We start from the raw sequence: 24,984 nt of genomic DNA, 5'->3' as shown, positions 1-24,984 counted from the left end.
AACCTATGGCATGCATGCCGAAGCCGGCACGCGAGCTGATTTTCAGTGGCACTCGCACTGCCCAGGTCCTGGCCACCGATCCAGGGGACTCTGCATTTTAATTTAAATTTTAAATGAAGCTTCTTAAACATTTTTAAAACCTTATTTACTTTACATACAACAATAGTTTAGTTATATATTATAGACTTATAGAAAGAGACCTTCTAAAAAGTTTAAAATGTATTACTGGCACGCGAAACCTTAAATTAGAGTGAATAAATGAAGACTTGGCACACCACTTCTGAAACATTGCTGACTCCTGGTGTACAGAAATTCATACCCCTTCGGAGGGACAAAGTACTTCTTCTCCATCCTCTTCACAGTGGGTTGGAGGGATGCAGGAGTCTGCCATAAGACCTTGATGAGGTCCAAAATGGCATTGTTCAAAGCAATGGTCTTGAAGTTGCTGAGATGTCCACCAGGGCATGGGAGATTCAGAGATCTCCTCCACCTGGATAACCAAGTTCCGGGCTACCCTCTGGAGGTGCTCCTGGTGCACCCTATAGTCATCCTGGGAAGGTGCTATACTTGCCCCCACCACCGCCTCATCAGGAGAGGTGGAAGAGGACGCCTGTACTGATAAGGGGCCTTGTTCCTTGCCCTCTGCACCAGCTAGGTCCCATGAGGCTGGGTCTTGCAATTTGGTACCAGGCTCGGCACCGACGCATGGTTCCTGCTCCAAGGGAGATGGTGTGGGACCTCTTGACTCCGATGCCGATAGGACTCCTGGACTGTGGACCCTGGACTCCTGGACTGTGGACCCTGGACTGGCTGAAAAGGGTCAGGGATTCCAGAATGGATACTGTAGTGACATCTGCCATTGGGTTGGTGGCCAGGCTGTTGGCAGAATATTCAGGCTCATCTCAGCTGTTGGACATCACCAATTGGAGTTCCTTCTTGGTGAGAAGAACGGAGCAGTGCCGGCCGGTCATGGAGAACGGTGCCGGGAGGGAAGAAACCAGTGCTGTGACATCACGGCCAGCTTGCCCTTTGATAGCACCTAAGATCTTGGTACCATGGTCATCCTTGCTTCTGGTACTGCCACTATCTGCTCCTGAATGGCAGGGGATGGCGACACTGGGAGTGACAGTAACTCTCTTTCTGCCTCAAATGTCTCCAGCGTGGATAGTAGCGCCAGGGCCAAACTCCAGTGGCTCTTTTGGTGGAGAGTCCAAAGGTGCTGGACTCAACTGTGCCCTTACTGGGGCCAGAGTCAACGGTACCATATGCATCACTGGCATCTCTGAGTGGCCAGCATAGGTCACACACTGTCAGCATCTTGATGCCCCACAGACTTTGAGGGTTGGGGAATATCCCAGTCAATTTTTCTCGGTACCGGCAATGGAGAGCAATGCCAAGAGTCCCATGCTGGAATTGTCTTCCGGCACCAATGCTGATCTCTGGTGCTAAGGGAGTCCTGAGCCATACATGCAGAGTCCTTCCTAGAGCATCGTTCCACTTCTCCAGCACCTCCCTCTCTTAGAAATGCCAGGGTGCTTCTTACTGAAGCCTAAGTACCCGGTGTTGGGTCAACGTGACTCTGCTCAGAAGTGGGACGAAGCACTGTCTCCATAAGGAGGAACTCGAGTCTAGTGTCTCTGTCTTTCTTAGTTCTGGGCCTAAAGCCCTTGCAAATCCTGCAACATTCCTGCATGTGTCTCTCCCCCCAGACACTTGAGGCAGATGGAATATCGGTCGCTAACCAGCATCGGCTTATGGCATGATGCACATGGCTTGAACCCTGGGGTCCGAGGCCTACCCTGATGCTAGGGAAGGGCTAACCCCACTACGCGGTGTCTGCTACTAACAAACAAACTCAAACTCTAGAAAAAAGAAGTATTTACAGATAATCAGCAAAGTCCACTGAGAGAGGTACTGAAAAAAAAAAAAAACCCACAAAGGATGAGCAGCAGTTCCAGCGACTTGTCATGGGTGGTAAAAAGGAACTGAGGGGTCGGCAGGGCCCTATATAACAGTGCTATGAGGGTGTGACTCCAGGGGGCACCAGAGTTGACCCAACAGATACCTCAGAGAAAAACTTTCCAGAGGTGGTGCTCAGGGCAAGCACATACCTACACTGAAATGGACATGAGCAAGCAATCGAAGAACTTAAGGTCACAGGCAATTTTTTTCTTTAGGAAACATTACATATATTTAAGTGATATTCTGATTGTTTAAGAAAAGTTGTAAGATTCTTAAGCATTTTTATTGCCTAATGTAACTGAAGGATTACTTAGTACTTATTTGTACTGCAGTAGTACCTAGGGACTCAAACTGGAGATCAAGAACCCAATATGCTAAATACTATATACAAGTTCAGGCTAAGTTCTCCAGTTACTGTACAGTTCACCTGGTTCTAAGAGCCCCTTAATAAAAATTTTAAGTCAGGTGTAGAACCACATTAATGCACTATCTTTCAAAAGGCAGAGAAACTGTTTGCACATAGTGGTTTTCATAAGTGATTTTCTAAAGTCTTTTTTAATAACAACACAGATTTGTTCCATAGTCAAAATATTTCAGCCTGAGGAAAACTGGGATTGTGGTTTGTCTATGGAATAATAGGTCTGTAGTAACAAGTAAACACCTTATAAAAAACCCAAGACCTGAAGAAACAAGCATACATGTTGATTTGTTGCTGAAAGATATACAAATGTGTAAATCTGCATTATCTAACAGCTAGTTTTCAATGCTTCTATTGTCCATATATAAATAGGCAATATTAAAGTAAACCAGATAATTCAGAAACTACCTAACTAGAGAAACAAAATTATTTAACATGGCTATTACCACCCTTAATTCATATAATTATATTTAGTTACTGTGCATAGGATGTGACGAAGGAAGCACGGTTCTCAGACTTTTTCAATACCTTTGAATGCACTAAGTCAAGGGGACAGTAACAAATTTAGAATCTGTTTTTGCTGTAGTGTTAGGGGAAAAAAAAAAAAAAAAGCTTCTCCTCCCCTTCCAGAATAAAACTAGTTCACTACTGTACTTTCTCCATTGGTTTAATATATATCTCGGTTTCAGTCCGTGCTATGGCATTCTAAGGTGCGTAATGTATAGACCTCTATATTCCCTAATGTGCAAACCAAAGTAAAAAGTTACAGCTGAAAACAAATTCTTCACTGAGAAGAGATCAGGTTTAAGACGTCTGCAAATGCAGTACAAATCTGAGTTTGCAGAAACTGATAATACTTCCATAATTCCAAAAGTGGGCTATGATATGGAATCAGGAGGGTAAGAATTATACTGTAGTTAAAGAAGGTTACTCACTCTGGAGTGTTTTTTTCCCTTTCTTGACAACATTCCTGAAGCACAGAATGGTTTGTCTGTGCTGAGGGAGACAAAAGTCAACGGAAAGCCTGTTTCACAATGTGTGTATTTGCATGATAACAGATAGGGCCAAATCTGGTTGTCTTTACTAAGCCCCCCCCAACCCCCCAAAGATTCACTTTGGGAGGGAAAAAACTACACATTGGCTCTTAGCTCCATAACCTGAAATAAGTGGTGAATTGTCTGTCTAAAGCCCACTATATGACTTGTTACAAACTGGTACTTCCACAAATATGATGTCACAAAAAGAAGTTAACATTTAAAATATTTGAAAACATATGGAAAAGCATAGTGGGAAAAATGTCCATTTACCTCTTCTTTTTTTATATGGTTAACACTCATAAAGCACTGAAGCAACAAATCTTTTACTTCATTAGTCTCCTCGAGGTCATAATCAAAACACAGTAATGTCTGGTGTAGATGCCACAGACGAAGTATATCTGCACCCTAAAAAAAGAAACACAGTTATGCTATAGTGAAAGTAAACCTAATTACATTTTTAGACTTTGCTGTCTAAGAGCTCTCTTGCCAACCACATTTCAGTTTCAGGACCTGAACAAGTCCTGTACCATATAGGCAGTGGTACTTTTTCAGACTGCACAAAACATTAATTTCCTTGATATCGTGGAAATGGAAACAAATTAAAACAACGTGCATAACCACAGAAAAAAGGCTTGCAGTGAATCTGAGAGTCCAAGAGGAAGCCAAGGAAAAGAAACCAAAGATGACTAGGATAAGGGGAAGAAACAAGATAATGTTGCAGAGGTGGGATGAACCATGACAGAAGCAATTAGAATGATGGAGATGACAAAAATGAGAATGACTATAGAGGAAACAATTTCTTGAGTACTGCCACAGATGTGCACAGTGCTTTAGAAAACACAGTTCAGACAAAAATCGCCCAAGAAAATTAATCAAAATCAAACTGAAATAAAGCAAGCAATTAAAAATGAGATTTGAGGCTGGGAGCTAAGAATTATAGTTCATCAGCAATGAAAAGCTAAGCAAAAGGAGTGGACATGCTTCTGGAGCACGTTGGGTATGGAACTGCAGTTATGTCTCTGCCTCAGTTTCCCCTAGTGGCCTTTCAATAAATTCAGTGAGGCTTGTATACAGTCAATAATGCCCCTTCTGGGGTCTAGTTTATTTAATCAACTGCCAAACATGGTATGTAAACAAGCCGCCTCCCTCATCTGTAACTCCCCAGGCTTCTCCACTGCCTAGTCTCTCCCCTGATGACTCAGGGAATCTCCTAGGCCTTCCTATCCAGAAAGCTTTGTAAGCTCTCCTCTGGAAATCTGTGTTCTGGGGTAGTTTCTCTCCCCAGAAGCTTCCTCTGTATTCTGGCTCTTCATAAAGCCCAGGTGTTCCTTTACTAATTAACTAATGCCCAGCTACCGAAAGACACCATAATAGAGGTTCAACTTAAATGTATACCCCAAATTAAAAAAAAACAGTAAGAAAACCAAAAAAGTGCCACCGTGGCTAAACAAAGTAAAAAGAAGCAATCAGAGGCAAAAAGACATCCTTTAAAAAGTGGAAGTTAAATCCTAGTGAGGAAAATAGAAATAGAACGGAGCATAAACTCTGGCAAATTAAATGTAAAACTATAATTAGGAAGGCCAAAGATTCAAAAAGTAATAGTGGCAGAAAAAAAAAAAAAGGACATCAGAAGCAGGAAGCCTGCTAAAGAACCAGTGGGGCCACTGGACGATCAAAATGCTAAAGGAGCACTCAAGGATGATAAGGCGATTGCGGAGAAACTAAATGCATTCTTTGCATTGGTCTTCATGGCTGAGGATGAGAGGGAGATTCCTAAACCTGAGCCATTGTTTTTAGGTGACAAATCTGAGGAACTGTCCCAGATTGAGGTGTCATTAGAGGTGGTTTTGGAACAAACTGATTAATTAAACAGTAATAAGTCACCAAGACCAGATGGTATTCACCCAAGAGTTCTGAAGGAACTCAAATGTGAAACTGCAAAACTACTAACTGTAGTCTGTAACCTATCATTTAAATCAGCTTCTGTACCAAATGACTGGAGGATAGCTAATGTGATGCCAATTTTTTAAAAAAGGGCTCAAGACGTGACCCGGGCAATTACAGGCAGGTAAGTCTGACTTCAGTACCAGGCAAACTGGTTGAAACTATAGTAAAGAACAAAATTATCAGACACATCAATGAACATAATTTTTTGGGGGAAGAGTCAACATGGTTTTGTAAAGGAAAATCATGTCTCACCAATCTACTAGGGGGCCAACAAGCATGTGGACGAGGGGGATCAAGTGGATATAGTGTACTTAGATTTTCAGAAAGCCTTTGACAAAGTCCCTCACCAAAGGCTCTTACACAAAGTAAGCGGTCATGGGATAAGAGAGAAGGTCCTCATGAATTGGTAACTGGTTAAAACATAGGAAACAAAGGGTAAGAATAAATGGTCAGTTTTCAGAATGAAGACAGATCAATAGTGGTGTCCTCCAAGAGTCTGTACTGGGACAAGTCTTATTCAACATATTCATAAATGGTCTGGAAAAAGGGGTAAACAGTGAGGTGGCAAAATTTGCAGGTGATATAAAATTACTCAAGATAGTTAAGTCCCAGGCAGACTGCGAAGAGCTCCGAAAGGATCTCTGAAAACTGGGTGCCGGGGCAACAAAATGGTAGATGAAATTCAATGTTGATAAATGCAAAATAATGCATATTGGAAAGCATAATCCTAACTATACATATAAAATTAGCTGTTATCACTCAAGAAAGATCTCAGAGTCATTGTGGATAGTTCTCTGAAAACACTCACTCGATGTGCAGCTGTAGTCAAAAAGGCAAACAGAATGTTGGGAATCTTTAAGAAAGGGATAGATAATAAGACTGTAGCAGGGTGGTCCCCTGTTCCTGCCCTGAAGGGCTTAAAACAGCCCAGGAGAGGGCTGTGGCTGGGGCAAGAAGCCTGGGCTGATTAGGGAAGGTAGGCTCAGCTGCGGCCAAGCCCCAATCAGGCCCAGCTGGCCCCTATAAGAGGCTTTGAGCCAGAAGCCCACAGTCTCCCTCTGCCTGTAGAGGGAGAAGGGCCTGGCTGCAGAAAGCTAGAGAGAGGATACCTGAGTGGAGCAGGGCGTGGGGCTAGATGATGACCAGCAGTAGCCTTATACTGAGGTGAGGTGGAAATAGTGGGTGGGGGTCCCCTGGGGAGGGGAGACCCTAAGACTAAGGGGTTACTGCCAGGGGGCAGCACCCTAGATAAAGGGAGGGACATGGGGGCCAGAGGACAAGCAGATCACCAGCCTGCAGAGAGCGCTCCAGAGCTGGAATGAGCTAATTCCGAGAAGTCACCAGCAGGAGGCGCCGCAGAGGTGAGTCCGCTCCTCTACAAGAGGGAAAGTATTATACTGCCTCTATATAAATCCATGGTATGCCCACATCTTGAATACTGTGTGCAGATGTGGTCGCCCCATCTCAAAAAAGAACTAGATAAATTCATGGCGGATAGGTCCGTCAACGGCTATTAGCCAGAATGGACAGGGGTGGTGTCCCTATCCTCTGTTTGCCAGAAGCTAGAAATGGGCAACAGGGGATGGATCACTTGATAATTATGTGTTCTGTTCATTCCCTCTGGGACACCTGGCATTGGCCACTGTCGGAAGACGGGATACTGGGCTAGACGGACCTTTAGTCTGACCCAGTATGGCCGTTCTTATCCCATTACCAATCTAGAGGTGGATCTAGATTGGCTCACTCTCCTTAGCAGAGCCTGGGTGCCTGACAGCCCCTGTTACATCGCACAATAAAGGCTCATCTAGCATGAGGCTGAATTAAAAAAGGATAATTTTTGGGAAGTGCTGAGTACATGTACTCTGAAAAATAAAGCCCCTTTAAGATTTTTCAGGAACGACAGCCCAAAATTGAGTCACCCGAAATCATTAGTCACTCTACAAATATTGACCATTAACTTTTTTGGGGGGAGAGGAAGTGACAGGAAAGGTTGCAGAAGAAGGGGCTAACTTATCATGTGATATCATTTTCAAAAAGGATTCGAGTTTTAAATTCATTCTACACCGGATTACAACAATTTAAAAGACAGGTATCATTGGAGACACTTTAGACTCAATAAGCCTTAAACATATGCTGGATAAATTATATTAGGGGCCTTTATGACAGAGAAGACCAATTAGCTCAAATAAAATGAAGGATATTTTAGAGACATATGAACTCTGGATATTCAATACTAATTATAAAGTTATCCACATAGCTTCAACATACCGTAGCAGTTTTGCTCTTCAGACTTTTTCTTAGCAGCATAATAAAAGCTGTTTTCCCCAGTTGTTGTTTTCCTTCCAGTCCTTTCTCCCACCACATAGCACATAATTGCTGGATGGCACCTTGTAGGACTTTTTCAGATTCAGATAATGCATAAAGAATACCTACAACGAGTGCAAAGTACAATCAAACTCCTGTGGCACAGCAGCCTATTAGCAAGTTGAATCTGTCTTATGATGCCTACCTCAAAGTTCTGCTCATCCCATGTTGGTGCCCACAATACCAGTCACAAACAGAAAAATAAGTTGTGTGGGTTTACATAAATGGTTCTATTAAGCTCTAAGCTATCTGTCAGAGTATACTGGCTCAGCAATAACTGAATTGTATAAGATTCACCCATTTTAATAGTGACGGAGAGATAGAGAGATTACCTACCTCACATGGGATAGCTAGTGAATTTTTGTACAGGATTTTGGGGATGAAGATGCACAGCTTAGTTTTGGACACATCTCTAAATTATAACCCCCAACCCTTTTATTTTTCCAGCACACAGCTAGAATTCTAGATGCCCTACACTTTAAAAAAAAATATCACTCAGACAGAATTTAAAATCAAACACTCAGTATACTTAGCACTATATTAACTTACACAAATGTACTAGAAAACCACAATTAAGTGGTGATGCATTGATTTCCAGATGGTACCTCGATTCTTGACCAAAGAGTCACTGGAGCAATAGTTATATCTATGTGAAGGAGAGATGCTTTTTTTTTTTTTTTAAATAAATTCTGAAGTTGGTGGCTATCTGCTGATAAGAGAGGGGCAATGTCAGATTATGACATACTAAAACTTTCTTTACTCCAGTTGGTGGTCAGCTCCATAAATGAACAGAGCGTAAGCTAATTCTTGTTAATTTCACTTTGATGCTCACCTTGCTGAAGGGAGGGCTTCAAGGAAAAACTGAATAATACTAACCAGTTCTACTTTGCAGAAGACTATGTGGGCCACACTATGTTATTGATTTTTAGGTAAAATCTCCATAACTCTAATGGAGTAAAAACTGTGGTGGTTACTATATCGACAACATGACAAGTTAACAACTTCAGCCAGTATCACCAACTTCATATTAAAGTGAAGCACTTAGTATGAATGTTCTCCTCCTGGGCTGGCTGCATCCCCCCAACATTGTTGTCTCACAAGTGGAACCTACAACTGTGTGTATCTGGGAGGAAAGAGGACTGAGAGTCACTGAGAAGCTAAGGACGCAGATCCACAGGAGCAGCAGTAGGCCCAAGGATCTTGGCCTACCAATACACTAACAGCTAGATTCACAAAGGGATTTAGGTGCTGAGCATTACAACACCTAACTTTTAGGCACCTAAAAAACAACAGGAACAAGAGTGATTCACAAAGCCTACATTAAGTGCCTAGATGCCTTATACAACAGGATTCACAAAAGCCAGCATGCTAGGCAGCAAGTCACCTAAGGTATCCAATGGGAAATACTGACTAGGGGAGTGTGCTCTAAACCCCACCCCTCATGAAGATACGAACCTAAGTCCAGGCTGCAGAGAAGCAACTATCTCTACCAGCGATTCACAACTGGGATCCCATATCCTGTGGTCAAGCAGCTTAGGTGCCTTAGATGTTTCTTGTGAGAATGGCATAGGTAGGCACCTAACTTCATACAAAACTGGGGAAGGAGGAGTTGTCCATCGTATAGCTTTAGCCCAGTGGTCAAAGCACTGACTTGGGATGTGGGAGACAAATATTCCATTTCCCTCTCTCCTCTACCAAAGGAGGAGAAGGATTTGAACAGGGGTCCTCCCACCTCTCAGGAAAGTGCTCTAACTACTTAGCTATAGGATATTCCGACATGGGGCTCCTTCAACCTCTCCTGCTGATGCTGTTCCACTTTGGACAAAAATAAAAAATAAAAAAAATCATTGGAACAGGGTGGCTGGTCCCTGGATCTACCATCTCTCAGGCTACAGAGTGTCTGTCTCTCTCTCCCTGTCCAGATCACTCTCTCATTACTTATTCACAATGGAATGGCTTCAACAGGAGAAACTAAGGGTGTCCCGCATCAGAATATTCCATAGCTCAGTAGTTAGAGCACTTTCTTGAGAGGTGGAGACCCCTGTCCAAATGCTCTTCCCCGCATCTGGGAGAGGAGAGGAAAACTGAACCCAGCCCTCTCACATTCCTAGTGAGTGCTCTAACAACCAGACTAAAAGCTATACTGTGGGCCTCACCACTACCTCCAGCCAAATTGTGAATGGGACCCAATCCAGTAGACAGTTTCTGAGCACACCTACCGGATTGAGCCCCGCACATGACTTGGGCGGGCAAACACCTATCTTCTGTGGTTTGTGAATCACTGTGAGGTTTAAGTGGGAGATATAGAACAGGTTGTCCAGGGAGGCTGTGGAAGCTCCTTCACTGAAGGTTTTCAAAAGGAGACTGGATAGCCATCTGTCTTGGATGGTTTAGACACAAATCCTGCATCTTGGCAAGGAGTTAGACTAGATGACCCTCACAGTCTCTTCTAACCCTATGATTTTGTGTCTCTTGACTCCTAGAGTTAGGCAGCAGTGCATGTGTCCAGAGGTAGAAAATACAGAGGGAAACTTGTACCCTGAAAATGTAGGCACCAAGTGAGTTTAGGAGGCTACAGAATTCAGTGGGAGTTGTGAATCACAGTAGAGCCTAAAACTGGCCAGACTTAGGCACTTAAGTATCTTTGTGACTCTCACCCTAAAGTCCTAACTTCACAATCTTGCCTCTCCATCACTACAAATAGCCCAGTGGAAACAGGTGTGATATTGATACTGGCTGCACAAAAATCTTCATTTGCAAAACCGCACCACAGCAGGCAAAAGCAGCAAAGGGAGAATTGTTGCTGCTTGAGTAGAAATAATTTATCCTTCATTTTGCATTTTGACACTCTCATAGGATAATATGCCATGTAGATCAGCATAATCCTTGACTCGTCCCCGCCTCACCTCAGGACTAATAATCCTGTATGTTTATAACATACTAATACTTCTTAAATAGTAGGAGCAAAAATTACACTGACTTTCATCTCTTCCATTTAGAAATGGTAACTGTCCCACAGAATGTTGGACATGAAGATTTGAAACAATGTATTTAATCTGATAGTTTACTTGTTTTTTAGGGACAGGAGAGTCTACCAACAGGATGTAAAAAAAAAAAAAGAATTACAAAAACCACTGTTTTTTCTTATGGGATGGATTGTAAACTTATTTTTTGAAGGAAATAAGGAATCCAAATTAGGATATGCAACCCCCTGCCTGACATCCTTCACAGTAAACTGTCATAGTAAATAAGGCCTGCAGGCCAAAATATCAGTGTCTCTGGCACCAAAGTACACCCTTTTATTCAAATCACAACAAAAACAAGAAGACTCAACCATTAGCAGCAGACCAGTGTATTAAAGTGCTGCCTAAAATCAGCATACTATATAACACTCCACATTAAGAAAAATACCCACCATTTAATATTAGAGCACATTCTAGAAGAGCTTTGTAGTTTATATTTTCATCTACTACAAGTATCGAAGCAGTTACTACAGTTGTCACCCCTTGGATCACAGCTATCATTTGTTTCTGAAAGTTAAAAAACAATTCATCTTAAGTAAACTGAAAAATAGTTTTCTTGATAATAACTCGAGAGGCTTCAAAATAGGCTTTAATTCTGGGAAAAAAAACCAACACAGCCTTGGAAAATAAGCATTAGCTACAGAAAATGAGTCTGCCTGGCTCAAACAATGTTCTGGACACACATCCACTTGCTTTGTTCAGTGTTAAATGGAAAACTATCAAGTCAATTGTGGCACAACATTCATATCTGCAAAAACAAAGTTTTCACAAAATTTAAATTCAAAGAAAAGGCTTTTGATTTTATTATTTAATTCCTAATTACTAATTTAATTACTAATCCAGAAATATTTGTTTATATTTACACCCCGAGCCTGGTTTGCAATCCGAACTTTGCAGCATATCCCCATGTGAGAGAGAAGAAATTGTATCTATTTAGCAGGTTGTTTTGTGGATTAATGCACTTATAATTTTAAATAGTTTTAAATCCTCAGATGCAATTGTGCTCTATAAGGTAAAGCATTATTGTGTTAGTGCAGCGGTTCTCCAACTTTTATAATTTGTGGACCACTACACATCACAGCCTTGCTCCCACCGACATAAGTGCTCTACTACACCAACATAACAACTCCACCTCCACAAGAGGAGTAAGGCTTATGTAGGTGTAGTTAGGGTGATGCAGTGTCAGTGTAGACAAGGAGTTACTTATATTGGCTGTAGGTTGTCATTCTTGTCAATTTCACAACTCCCAACTGGAGTTCCCTCCTGGAGCTGTGAAACTGACAAGAAAAGCTGGTAGGTTTCCTACTGTGAACACTGAATTTGTAAAAAACTGAACTTGTAATAACATTTGATCAATTAATATAAGTTTAGTGTCACTTAAGTATACCCCAGAAACGGTCAAAACTCCGGACTATAAAGAGCAAGAAAAGATTAAAGAGCTTTAACTCTGAAAAACTCCAAGTTGTTTTTTGGAAGTTGTACAAACCAATTCTGTGCAATCTCTAAGTGGATACATCTGCTGGTAGAAGATCCTAATTCAAAGTACTCAGCATCTTGAATAGCATATTGGAAGATTTTGTATTTTTATTTTACCATTTTTGGACTTTCCTCTATTTCCATATCATCATCACTTTCATCTTCAATCCTCTGCCATCCTTCCACTGGGTTCTTTACCAAAATGTGTGTTAATAGATGCGTCAGCCTCTCCCATAATGCTTCCTTCTGTTTTCTTGGTAATTCCTGAAGCAATTCATTCAGATCAAATGGATCAAATGGATCCTTCTGTAAAGTGATAAGAAAACCAATTTATTCTGTGCAAGTGTAGTGACTCCTACACAGCTCCTACAAAGCTCCTTTTGCCAAACACTCAGTTATTCTAATAAACGGAAAATTACTTGCTTGAAATTCTGCTTATTTGATTACATCAACTTGAAGGATTCCAGCTTCTAAGTCTTAACTCCTTATCAAAAAACAAACAGAACTTCCTTAACTCAAAGTCTCTTAATCTTTGAGGGCGATAGTAAGTGAGATGAATCATAAGTAAAGTTTTTGTCACGGGTATTTTTAGTAAAAGTCATGGACCAGTCATGGGAAATAAAAATTCACGGTAGCCTTTCACTAAAAATATCCCTGACAAAAAGGGTAGGTGGGTTCAGCACCCACTGCTGCTGGGGCTCCCGGGTCCCCCAACAATGTGGTGCATGGGTGCTCTGGGGTCCCCCTACCCCTGGGGCTGGGATGCTGCAGGGTCCCCCAGCCACTGGCTGCCCGCCACTGGGCAGCTGCGCGGGGTCCCCCTACCAGACTGGGGGCTAGGAGCTCCAAGGGCGGGGCTGGCTGGGAGCTCCAGCCCCAGGGCAGGAAATGTCATGGAGGTCATGGATTCCGTGACTTCCATGACATAACCGTAGCCTTAATCATGAACCAGGTTCCCCACTGATCACCACACAACATCACTTGCTGAGAATAAATCCTCCAAAATGTTCCTATCACGTTCTTATTGACTTACAACCAGAGGGAATGTCACCATTCTCGTATTACAAAATTAGAACCCAGAAGTAAGAATCCTGCACTGATGGTATTTTTAGATAAAGGTTTATGATAGCATTCAAAAGAATTAATCGGTGCAGTCTAATGGAAGAAATTCCAAGATAAACAGAAAAGATGAAAATAAAAGCGTGAAGGTCTATAGGAATAGGCGCTCCCATTCCTGAAGAACTTAGCTGGAGATGGGAGCCTGCAGGAAAGACAGAAACAATGTCCTGTGGTACACTGCACTGCTTCTAAGTCTTGCTACCCAAACTCCACCAGCTCCAGAACACCTTGAGAAATCCTATCCATACTCATTTCCTAAATTCTGTAGAATGGAACACTAAATGCTAAGGACCTTAAGAGGTCTGCAGGATCAAAGCTCCCCTCCATAGAAGAGTTGATTGAAACTGCAGTTAGCAGTGAACTCAGCGGTCACCTGGCCAAGTACAGTATTCCTTCTCCCTCCTGTGTACCTCATAAGGGCTCCCCCCACTTTGTGAAGCTTCTAGGCTTTATAGAATCAAGACTCCCTCCAACAGGCTTAAGAATGTTTAGAAAAATAAAGAGACAAGGTAGATATTAGACCAATTTCTGTTGGTGAGAGAAGATATTACCTCACCCACCTTGTCTCTAATATCCTGAGACTGACATGGCTACAACAACACTGCACAGAAAAATAAAGAAATTCCTAGCAAAGTTTTTGTCTAAAGCGAAAGGTGAAAGTGTATATGAATTGTGTGTGTAACTTAAGGGTATATTCCTTTCTTGAATGCTGGAAATATATAAAAAGAAAATATTAATAAACAGCACAATTCAGAGCGGAGGTTAAATTTTAAAAGAACCAACACATTTGAAATCTGTATCAATGTTAGAGGACAACATCTCATTATGATGCCCTAACAAAATATCAACTGAGCAGTCTGTTGACAAAATTCCTTTCCTCCTCACAGCCCTCACCCCTAACAGGATTTGTTAACTTCTAAATGCAGACTAACCAAAATTACCCTGACATAAAGTGTATATTCCAGCTTTAAAATAATAAAAAAATATTTTTAAAAGGGCCAATAATGGTCAAACACCTAACTTTCACATACACGTACATGCATAATAAAGTCCTTAGATGACCCTCAGTAACAGTCATCCATGTGGGAACTGAATTCACCCAGAACAATTAGTGTGACACTGAGCCAGCAAAGGTTAAGCAACCAGCAGGCTTTAACAACCCTTCAGGACATATTAGAAGGAGTACTGAAATGGTAAAACAGGGCCATTCCTTGTAGATAGGTTTCAGAGTAGCAGCCGTGTTAGTCTGTATCCGCAAAAAGAACAGGAATACTTGTGGCACCTTAGAGACTAACAAATTTATTTGAGCATAAGCTTTTGTGGGCTACAGCCCACTTCATCGGCTGCATGCAGTGGAAAATACAGTAGGAAGATACACACACACACACACACACACACACACACACACACACCCCATGAAACAATGGGTGTTACCATACACACTCGTCACCTTCAGCCCCCAACTAAAACCTCTCCAACGCATCATCAAAGATCTACAACCTATCCTGACGGATGATTCATCACTCTCACAGATCTTGGGAGACAGGCCAGTCTTTGCTTACAGACAGCCCCCCAACCTGAAGCAAATACTCACCAGCAACCACACACCACACAACAAAAACACTAATGCAGGAACCTATCCTTGCAACAAAGCCCGTTGCCAACTCTGTCCACATATCTATTCAGGGGACACCATCATAGGACCTAATCACATCAGCCACACTATCAGAGGCTCGTTCACCTGCACATCTATCAATGTGATATGTGTCATGTGCCAGCAATGCCCCTCTGCCATGTACATTGGCCAAACCGGACAGTCTCTATGTAAAAGAATAAATGGACACAAATCAGATGTCAAGAATTATAACATTCAAAAACCAGTCGAAGAACACTTCAATCTCCCTGGTCACTTGATTACAGACCTAAAAGTCGCAATATTACAACAAAAAAACCTTCAAAAACAGACTCCAATGAGAGACTGCTGAATTGGAATTAATTTGCAAAATGGACACCATTAAATTAGGCTTGAATAAGCCAGTTTCACTGAGATCCAGTAACAGCGCATGCTGTATCTTAGTGGAGAAAAGATAGAATGTATAGAGGACATACGAAAGATGATGGGAAGCCAAAAAAATGCCAGAAGGAGAGATGAGAAGGCAAAATATCTCAAAAAAGTGGGGGAAAGGAGAAGAAAATAAATAGAAAATTAATTTTAGTATGCTGGATTGGTAGCCAGAAGAACTGAGTAGTCTAAGTTGACAATGCACTTTAAGTACTGATTTTTAAATTAATATTTACCACAATAATTATTCTAAACATGGTTGCAGTTACTAGTACGGAAGATTTTTTAAAAAATCTAAATATTGATATACTTGGGAGGATTTTACTACTATTATCCATATTTATCATGGATTACTTACATGAAGCTGCATATAATGCACAAACTCTTCAACAGTATCTGTAGATACAACTTGTAGAAATGCTTCACGTCTTGTCATGATTTGTTTTTACTAAGGTGCTTAATTTGTGAAGCTAGGAGAAAAAAGAGTCAAAGTTATCAAACAAAATATTTTTTCAATCAGTATATAGTGTAATTTTTCAGATGAAGAGCCATTATGGGTACAAGAGTAAGATTAATAAATTTGCCATCCAAATCATACTCCATAAGAAACAGACCATGTCATTCATTACCCCAAAAAGCATGTTCAGATAGCTTTACTAGCTAATTTTCTGGTTAATAATGACATCAACCTTCAGAATCTGTACCAAAAAAACACCCACACGTTAATTTAGTAGGAAAGATATTTTTTAAAGAAAGTTTAGAAAAAACTTGTTTTTCTTTTAATGAGGATCATTATTTTTTCCACCAAACTCTACTTTTAGCTAATAACTTGACATCCCAGACAGCAAAATTTACTTACACAAAGCCACAAACAATGGCAATTCAAGCTTTTCTTGGTGCTGCCTCATCAAATTGTTTCAACCTTGACCTAAGGAGCACGACCTAGACCAGCAAGAGCTAAGTAGTGCCCAATTAACCCAGAGTTTATACTACAAGATATACCTACTAGTCCAGTTGCCTGCCTTTGGTAGGAATGCCTGGTTTTTAACAGCTTTATTGTTATGATGGGAGAGAAAACACAGTAGTCTAACTGTATTAAGCCTAGCTCTTGACTACACGTCTCACTAGTGTGTTACCCAAGGATCTCTTTGCTGAAGCCCCGCATTCATCTTTCATATCTACCTCTGATTACTCTTCTGGATAGAATTTATATTGGAATTGGAAAAGGTTCAGAAAAAGGTAACAAAAGTGATTAGGGGTATAATCTCTTACGGAAGACGTTTTAATAAAACTGGGACTTTTCAGCCTGGAAAAGAGGCAAATAGGGGGCGGGGGGGGATATAATAGAGGTCTATAAAATCATGAGTGGTATAGAGAAAGTAAAAAAGGAAGTGTTATTTACTCCTTCTCATAATACAAGAACAAGGGGTCACCAAATGAAATAAATAGGTAGCAGATTTAAAACAAACACAAGAAAGTATTTTTTCAGGCAATGCACTGTTAACCTCTGGAACTCCTTGCCAGAGGGTGCTGTTAAGGCCAATACTATAATGGGGTTCAAAAGGGAGCTAGATAGATTAATGGAAGATAGATCCATCAATGGCTATTAGCCAGGATGGGCAGGAATGGTGTCCCTAGCCTCTGTTTGCCAGAAGCTGGGATTGGGTGACAGGTTATCATCAAGTGATCCATGCCCTATCTATTCATTCCCTTTGGGGCACCTGCCATTGGCCACTTTCACCGGACAGGATGGACCTTTGGTCTGACCTAGTATGGTCGTTCTTATGTTAGTAAGCCTCAAATTTTTCAGGCATTAAAAATAATCAAAACCTTTGGATTAGCTGAACAACTGATATTTGCTTCCAGCCTTAAAAACAGGGTAAAAATTTATTACTGATATTTATGATGTCACCAGTTCAAACTTTTGTTTTTACAAGGTATATTTTTGAAGTTTTGGAGATTTTCTATAGAACTTATCCCAGTAGTAAAACAGTTCACTTTAAAAAGCCAAAATATTTGAGTGATACTGCGAGGGAGAAACAATTTTAGATCTCCACAAAAATGTGAGATCTAAATGGGGGGAAGGAGCAGAGGAAAGTAGCTGTGAATTTTGACAAAATTCCTCACATTTATATTAATTTACTGACTGAGCTGGCTAGATCTCACAAGTATTACATTATCCACTCCAGAGATGACATATGTTAAATTCCATAGACATATCTGTACTACAAACTTTGGTTGATACAAGTTACATGGGTATACCGCTATCAAAGTTCACATTTCTTTCATTTATGTGTATACTTGGCTGTTTTAGTCAGCACTGTACATACTCACCAGGAGTACATGAAATAATCAGTTTAATTCACCAACTACAGTAATCCCTTTGTTTAAAACAAAAAAAACCCAACCTTTTAGTTGTAAATGTGAAACATTTATAAAAGAAGGTTTCAGAGTAGCAGCCGTGTTAGTCTGTATCTGCAAAAAGAACAGGAGTACTTGTGGCACCTTAAAGACTAACAAATTTATTTTAGCATGAGCTTTCGTGAGCTGCAGCTCACTTCTTCGGATGTGAAGCGTACGTAGCCAAAATATTTAATTTAAATGTTTTGTTTAATAACAATAAGTTTTATACACTGTTGTATATTTAAGTTTTGTTACTATCCTAACACAGCTTGATACAAATCATGAACAAAAAGTTAATAAGCACTATAGCATTGACCATTTTCTAACACACTAAAGATACACAATTAATAAGAATCTGAAAATATTAAGGTTAGACTTGCTTAAATAAATGTATATTGTTACAGTGTATCCTCCTAAGCAGCAAAAAGATGTACCAAATCTAGTATAAAAGCTCTATGTAATTGTAAATCAACATGTTTTAATGCTTCTATCAACCATTGAGCACTTTTCCTTAGAAAATAACTGAAGTACAAATAGAAAAGTTGATTAAAAATGATGATTTAAACTGAGGCTTTCCATTTGGTGGTTTAAATCATGATTTATATTGCTGATTTAAAATCAATTCACCCTGTAACAGGCAATGCAATATAAACTATAAACAAAAGTTAATGGAATGGAACTTTGAAATTGGAAAGGCAGCAAACGTTTGTCCATTTCAGTGCACCAGTGTAGTCTGTTGGAGCTACAATCATGGTTCTCGCAGGTCAATGTATGTGATATTTTGGTTTTCCTTGCTGTCCCCACACGTGGGGTGGCAGGGGCTAAGGATACAGCCTGTGATGCCATGTGGAACATTGTGGGGGTGGGGATGTAAGGAGATGCTACCAAGGAGCTTTCCAAGGAGAGGAGCGTCTGAGATTTTTGGACCTGTAGGTCAATCAGGATCTGCAGCATCTGCACCCATTATGCCATAGTCTCTCTCCCTCTCCTTTTTCTGCTGGAATTCTGGGCCTCTCCTCTTCACTCATTCCTTCTCCATGCCACCTGCAACAATGGCCGTCAAGGTCCTGGCTTGCAGGATCTCACTGCACATGTCCTCCTCAGTCGTCTTCTTTCTCCTCCTCCTCAGGGTCAAGGCGTTCTGAAGGTGTGGAGAATTTCACAATGGCAGCTGCTGACAGATGCATCATTGTATTTACAGTCACGACGGAAAGGGAAACATAAGTTTCAAAACTCCCTTCCCTTATTCCCATAAACACTTTTCAGATGACATCTTATTGACACTTCAGCTTTGGAGCGCCTCTGTTCATTGCTACTCTCCAGCCCCAGCCAGCAGCGAGGAAAAAAGGGGAGGTGTGGGGGGGATTTCAGTTGCAAGAAACATTAACTTTTTGGTTCCTATTCCATTGGTATGAGTATAGGGCAGTGGTTCCCAAACTTTAACAACCTGTGAACCCCTTTCATTAAAATGTCAAGTCTCGCAAACCCCCTCCTAAAAATGAATATTTCCAGAGACTTTCTCCTTCACTGCTTTTATAATTTATACTCAGGTAATCGTGGAAATATAAATTTGTTTTTATGACCTGCTTATTACACACTATTATTTATCATTACAGTATTTTTATTACATTATGAAAATGGCAACACTCTTCCAAGATCTCACTTTCGTAGCTTGTATCAAGGCTCCTATGTTTCATCAAAGAGTATCAGATGTGAAACAGCATGAAGGTATTAAGAAGCCAACTCAAAGAGTTCCTCCCAAACAAGCATTCAGGTTTTGAGCAGTCCAGGCAAACAACATGTTACAAAGCTTAAACTTTTTCTTCATAATAATTTAAAAAAACAATACAAGCTGCCTATTTAATTTTAAAAACACCACCCTTTCCATTTCTTATAAGGAGGCTTGAAGTTTAAAGCTCAGTGTGATAGATATGCTTGCTTTGATCTGCTTAGCTCTTGGAAGTCCAGGGGCTCCAGGCTTCTGGCCCCAGGGTTCCTAGGGATGCTCTGTCCACCATTAGGGAATTTTTTCCCCTGAGAACTCCCTGTAACATTTCACAAATCCCAGTTTGGGAACCACTGGTATAGGACAATGGCATTGAATACTAGCAGTTTTCCACAGATGGTGATGGTTTTAGCTGGTATCTCACTCCTGAGGGTAACAAAAGCACAGACAGCACAGCTGCTACTGGCATCCTGAAGCCACCCAGGCCCACATGTTGCTAGCCTGTTTACTGCAAGGATGCCAGCCAAACTCATCACAGACCAAAGTGGGAAAGCATCCTACCCCAGGGGAAGAAATAAGGCAACCATCCCTAGAAACCTTCAGGAGACGATTGCTGAGTTCTCCATGAAATATTCATCAAGATCTTTCAGGATGATACAAGGGACTTCCCTATGTACATAGGCAAACTGCTTCCAACGGGCTCCCCGCCAACCCAACAGGGGAATGAAAAGCAGTTGACAACTCTACCTATTTGTTGTACCACTACCTCAACACATATGAGTAAAACAATGAGAAGTTGATAACTTGTGTCTTGTTAACTTGAGGGTGGGATGGGCTGGGCATGATCTTTAAATTTAAAGATTGTAAGGAAAAAATGTATGCGCAGGCTTACCAGAGATCCCTTCCCCTGGCTCCTCATTGCTTGGCTGACAGGACTGGTTAGAATGTGGTGGACTCTCCAACAGGTCCTTGCTGGAACCCTCCCAGAGGCTGGAACCCTCTCCTCACCCAACTTCTCCTCACTGTTCACAGCAGAGATCTGTCTCAGGCTCCTCACAAGTATCCAAGTTGATCTGTGGGGTGCTGATGGGGTCTCCACCAAGTATGGCATGCAGCTCATTGTAGAAGTGGCAGGGCTCTGGCTCAGCACCAGATTCATTGTTGCGCTCCCTGGCATTGTGGTATAACTCGTATAGGTCCTTCGCTTTCATGTGGCACTGCTGCTGATCCCTGTGCAATCTGTTCATAGATGTCCATGTTTCCACAGCTGGTCTGTAGCTGTTCTTGCACAGCTGCTTTTCCCCACAAAGAGAATCCAATACCTCCCGTCTACTCCAGGCAGGAGCACATCTAGTACATGGAACTAACATGGTCAGCGTACACAACAAGGATGAGCTGCTTGCTAGATGTGCTCTCCAAGCTGGGCAATCAGGAAAGGGCATTTCAAAAATACACTGGCAGGGAGGGGAGGGGATGCTTCCAGTCTCCATGACCGTGGGCTGCAGAGTTTCTTCGTGATCCTGAGCTGCGGAGTTCACAATTGTGACCAAACCAATCACTGTCACAGGAAAGGGGGCATTGTGTCGGTGGAGTTAACACATCACAGTTTCCACACTAGCACTGCATCGACTTCAGTAGATCAACCACAGCTCTACACCACTCTGGGAAAGAGGTTTACTACATGGCCATAATGGAGCACTTGTTAGCCAGAGACAAATTTGAGTGTGGACACATGCACAAACAGCTCAGTGGAAAAGTTTTAGGTGTAGACCAGGTCTACGAAATATTTGTGCCCTGTCCAAGCAAGATTCAACTGAGCACTAAAGCTGAGCTAAAAATCTCTTCTAGCTCCTTTTTGAACTGGTTGTATTTTTCAAAATATCTTTGTTTTGTCTTTGTGCAATTTATGGTAAGATGTTAAGCAAAAAGAAGCACTCATGTCTTAAGCGAAACTTAAATCAGCAAGAGTATTTCTATACCATCTAAGCTAGAATCCAGTAAAAACAAACAAAAGAGAAACTGAGGAGAATGGAGTGAACTGATTTTAAGCATCCAGGTAAAAGATTAATTTCACAAAATTTTGAACATAGAACTTCATTCTGCAGTTGCTAACAATCAGAACTAGTTTGATTCTCACTTTTCTGCCAGATCTTATTTAAAAAAAAAAAAAAAAGTTGGTGTGTCTGAGGTATAATACTGCCTGTATCACATGGCAAGAAAAAATAAACATGAATCCAGCATTTAGTGGAGATGGTCATATGACTATAGACTCAGATACTGAGGGTAACATCCATAATTAGCTTTGCGCACACTGCTTATTTCTGAAGCGTATTAGATATTAATTGTGGCCAAAAAAAAAATTTGGAAGCTATAAGTTTGAAATGGGGTGCAGAGTTGAGTGTCAAAGTGCGTTTTCAATAAGAAAAAAGGACACATCTCCCACTTTTCATGTCTACCTCTTTACACTGTAATTCTCCCTTTTACATAACTACCTACAAGATTCAGCTCCCTTCTACCACCATCAATAATATTATAGTTGAGGCATTTTATTGTCATTAAGCATATTTACCTACCCATCCCACTTTATTCTCCTCTACATAATTTGCAAATATTTATTGCAAATTTTCCATCAACTTTGGTGGCTGAAACATCAAACTTTCTGATACAGAAAAAATTATTACTAGTTTGTGGTATTTTTTAAGTAGCTCCTGTTATGTTTTTAATTTAGAAATAATAAGTGGGCTATAAAGGTGTAACAATGTATATACCAAGGTAATGAGCAAAGGCCTATGGCTATAAAACTCAAGCTGTAACAATAAAATCATATACCAGGGCAGGAAGCATAAGTGAGAAAAAGTGAGATAGAAATTAAACAGAATTGACATTTCAATTGCTAGTCATACATAAGTCAGCTTTTACTTAATACATGAAAACACAAACAACTGTGTTGTAACCGTGTAATTGAAGTATATTCCATTTACAAAACCCTTCACCAAAAAAAGTGTAAAAACGGTAGAGAAAGAAAAAAAGTCTTATTTTATTATCTAGCCCCGACCCAAGGCATAAGTAGGATTGGTACTTGCAGCATACAGTCAATGGTACATGTCCTGTGGGTGGCTATTTCCCGTTTTTTCTATTGTTAATATCGCTGGACTGCTGGGTGAGATTTAACAGCCTGGGAATTTGAAAGGCAGCAAGCAGCTCCCTTCAGGGAGGAGCCCGGCCACAGTTGCTAGCTGGGGCAGAGCCAGGGTGACCACATGTCCCGATTTTATAGGGACAGTCCCGATATTCGGGGCTTTTTCTTATATGGGCACCTATTACCCCCGACCCCCTGTCCCGATTTTTCATACTTGCTGTCTGGTCACTCTCGGCAGAGCAGTGCCCAGGCCACGCACAACATCGCTGCCCCACAGCCTGGCCTGCGCTGCCCCTAGGGGCACCTCTTCTCGGAGGCGCAGGAGGGCTGGGAATACACACACCCGATGATTCGGATCGCGAACCGGCCTGGCGCCTCCACCCCGCTCCCCCTCCCGGGAAGCCAGCCCAGCATCCCGCCGCCTACAGCTCCGCACTCTCACACACAGCAGTGACAGAACCAACCTCCCCGTGCCCAGGCGCCTCGGTCCGCCCCGACACTGACAGGCAGCGGCACCATTCCTCACTCGGCCCCCAGTGCCAGCCCCGCACCCAGGAACCTCAGACTCACGTCGGCCCCAGCCGCTCGGCGCCCTCTCTCCGTTTCGAATTCTCCCGCGGCGCGGCGGCCGTTAACCGCCAGCTCCCCTTACACAAATACGCAAGCGCCGCTACTCAGCCGTGCGTGAGGGGACATGCGAGCGCGCGCCCGTCTCCTCTACGTCCACCCACTCCACTCTGTCAGCGCCCAGCCCACAGGGGGCGGGGCGTGCGCGCGCTGCGGCAGTTGACTGTGGAGGGCCGAAGGAGGAGCTGGTGGGTTAGGGGTTACCGCCTCTCAAGGTGGGAGGGGGTGCGACTCCCCTCCAGTTCTTGCGCCTGCCGGGGTTGCACTGTCCCTTTGGACTCGAGCAGTTCCCTGTGTACCCCACACCAGGGCCGCCCGGGGGGGGGCAATAGGCCCCGCAGGGGTCCCCACAAGAGTTTTTCGGGGCCCCTGAAGCAGGGTCCTCCACTCAATCTAGGGGCCCCAGAAAACTCTTGCGGGGCCTGGGTCCCCGGAGCTGCTTCTGCTCGGGGTCTTCAGCGATTTGGCGGTGGGGGGGGGTCCTGCCCCGGGACCTGCCGCCGAAGTGCCCCAAAGACTCGCTGCAGGGGGTCCTTCTGCCCCAGGGCCTGCCGCCGCAGTGCCGGGTATTCAGCGGCAGGAGCCCCCCGCCCCCGAAGACTCCAAGCCCCCTGAATCCTCTGGGCGGCCATAACCCCCCCCCCCAGCGGGTCATGGCCGGGGGGGGAGGGAGGGGTGCTCAACACACACCCAGGGCCTGACCTCGGCTCCCCTTGATGGCAGGAAGCTGCCTCTGAGGCAGAGGATCCCAGAGTTCAGGCTGCTGCTGCCCAAGGCCAAACTGTCTGATTGCAGCATAGATGTTCCCTAAGAGCCCATCTCCCGCTTCATGTCACTAGATGCAGTCAGGAAATGCTGTGGCCCGTGGGGCAGCAGCATCTGGGCTCCAGCGCTGGAGCTGTGCCACGGGCAGTTTCATATCACTTGCAGAATGGGACAGGTCAGTGCCCTTACACATCAGCCACATTTGGGTTCTGTAATCTGTAGAGGGGGCAGGCCTCAAAAATCACAAGAATGGCTTCAAAATCATGAGAATTTTTTTTTTATATAACACTTTTGGGGTTCTTTTAATTTACTTTTGGTTTCAGAGTCTGGTGCTCCCAGCCAAGGTGCATTTACATCATGGCTTTAAGCTTTTTCTTCTGCAACCATGAGGCCTAGACACTTACTTTTTAAGAATAGCAGCTGCTGAGCTGTCTCTAGGAGTTGAGGCTTTAAATGAAACATAGTCAAATATGAGACAAAACCATGAGAGTTGGCACTTCTGGTAGTCTTTACACGTTTGTCCTTTGCTTCCTGAAACATTGAGGGGCTTCCTTGCTGTACATCTTCTCCAGCTGAAGGTAGTGCAGCAATTGCTGGGGGTTGCCCCTGCTCCTGGAATTATTTTATAACCCAAGCTACAAAGAGGCAGTAGAGAACATAGTATGTCTGGAGAAGAACATTGCTGCAGCCATCACTGATGGATGTGCTGCCACCTCTCTAAAGGAAGAATACAGTCCCTTGAAAGGCCATACCACAGTGATTTGGTAGTTAATATATAAGACTATGAGATAGGAGGTTTTGATTCTATTCCTGGTCCTGCCACTTGTCTAGGCAAGTCCCATTTCTGTGTCTCAGGCCTGGAGTACACTATAAAGTTAGGTCAATGTTATCATTGGCAATCCCTCGATTCAAGGAT

The 24,984-nt window shown here is 42.5% G+C and overlaps 1 protein-coding gene across 5 annotated transcripts in view; it reads right to left on the bottom strand.

Annotated features, from left to right (window-relative positions):
- NCAPG2 (non-SMC condensin II complex subunit G2) overlaps positions 1 to 23,371 on the bottom strand; it is a 125,822-nt gene extending 102,451 nt beyond the window's left edge. For 4 of the 5 annotated variants that reach the window (XM_045003348.1, XM_045003350.1, XM_045003351.1 and 1 more), the window contains exons 1-6: positions 23,247 to 23,371; positions 15,767 to 15,878; positions 12,345 to 12,533; positions 11,144 to 11,258; positions 7,633 to 7,793; positions 3,688 to 3,822 (exon numbers count right to left, since the gene is read on the bottom strand). In XM_045003348.1, coding sequence (XP_044859283.1) covers positions 3,688 to 3,822; positions 7,633 to 7,793; positions 11,144 to 11,258; positions 12,345 to 12,533; positions 15,767 to 15,844 — 678 coding nt within the window. In that variant the 5' untranslated portion in view covers positions 15,845 to 15,878; positions 23,247 to 23,371. Of the gene's footprint in view, positions 1 to 3,687; positions 3,823 to 7,632; positions 7,794 to 11,143; positions 11,259 to 12,344; positions 12,534 to 15,766; positions 15,879 to 23,140 lie in introns of all 5 variants that reach the window. The other variant, XM_045003349.1, reaches the window with a different exon arrangement.
- Positions 23,372 to 24,984: the final 1,613 nt, after the last annotated feature.

This window comes from Mauremys mutica, chromosome 2, assembly GCF_020497125.1.
Source record: "Mauremys mutica isolate MM-2020 ecotype Southern chromosome 2, ASM2049712v1, whole genome shotgun sequence".
Classification (NCBI taxonomy): domain Eukaryota; kingdom Metazoa; phylum Chordata; order Testudines; family Geoemydidae; genus Mauremys; species Mauremys mutica.
Note: the sequence above shows the minus strand (reverse complement) of the source record. Positions and strands in the feature narration are given on the sequence as shown.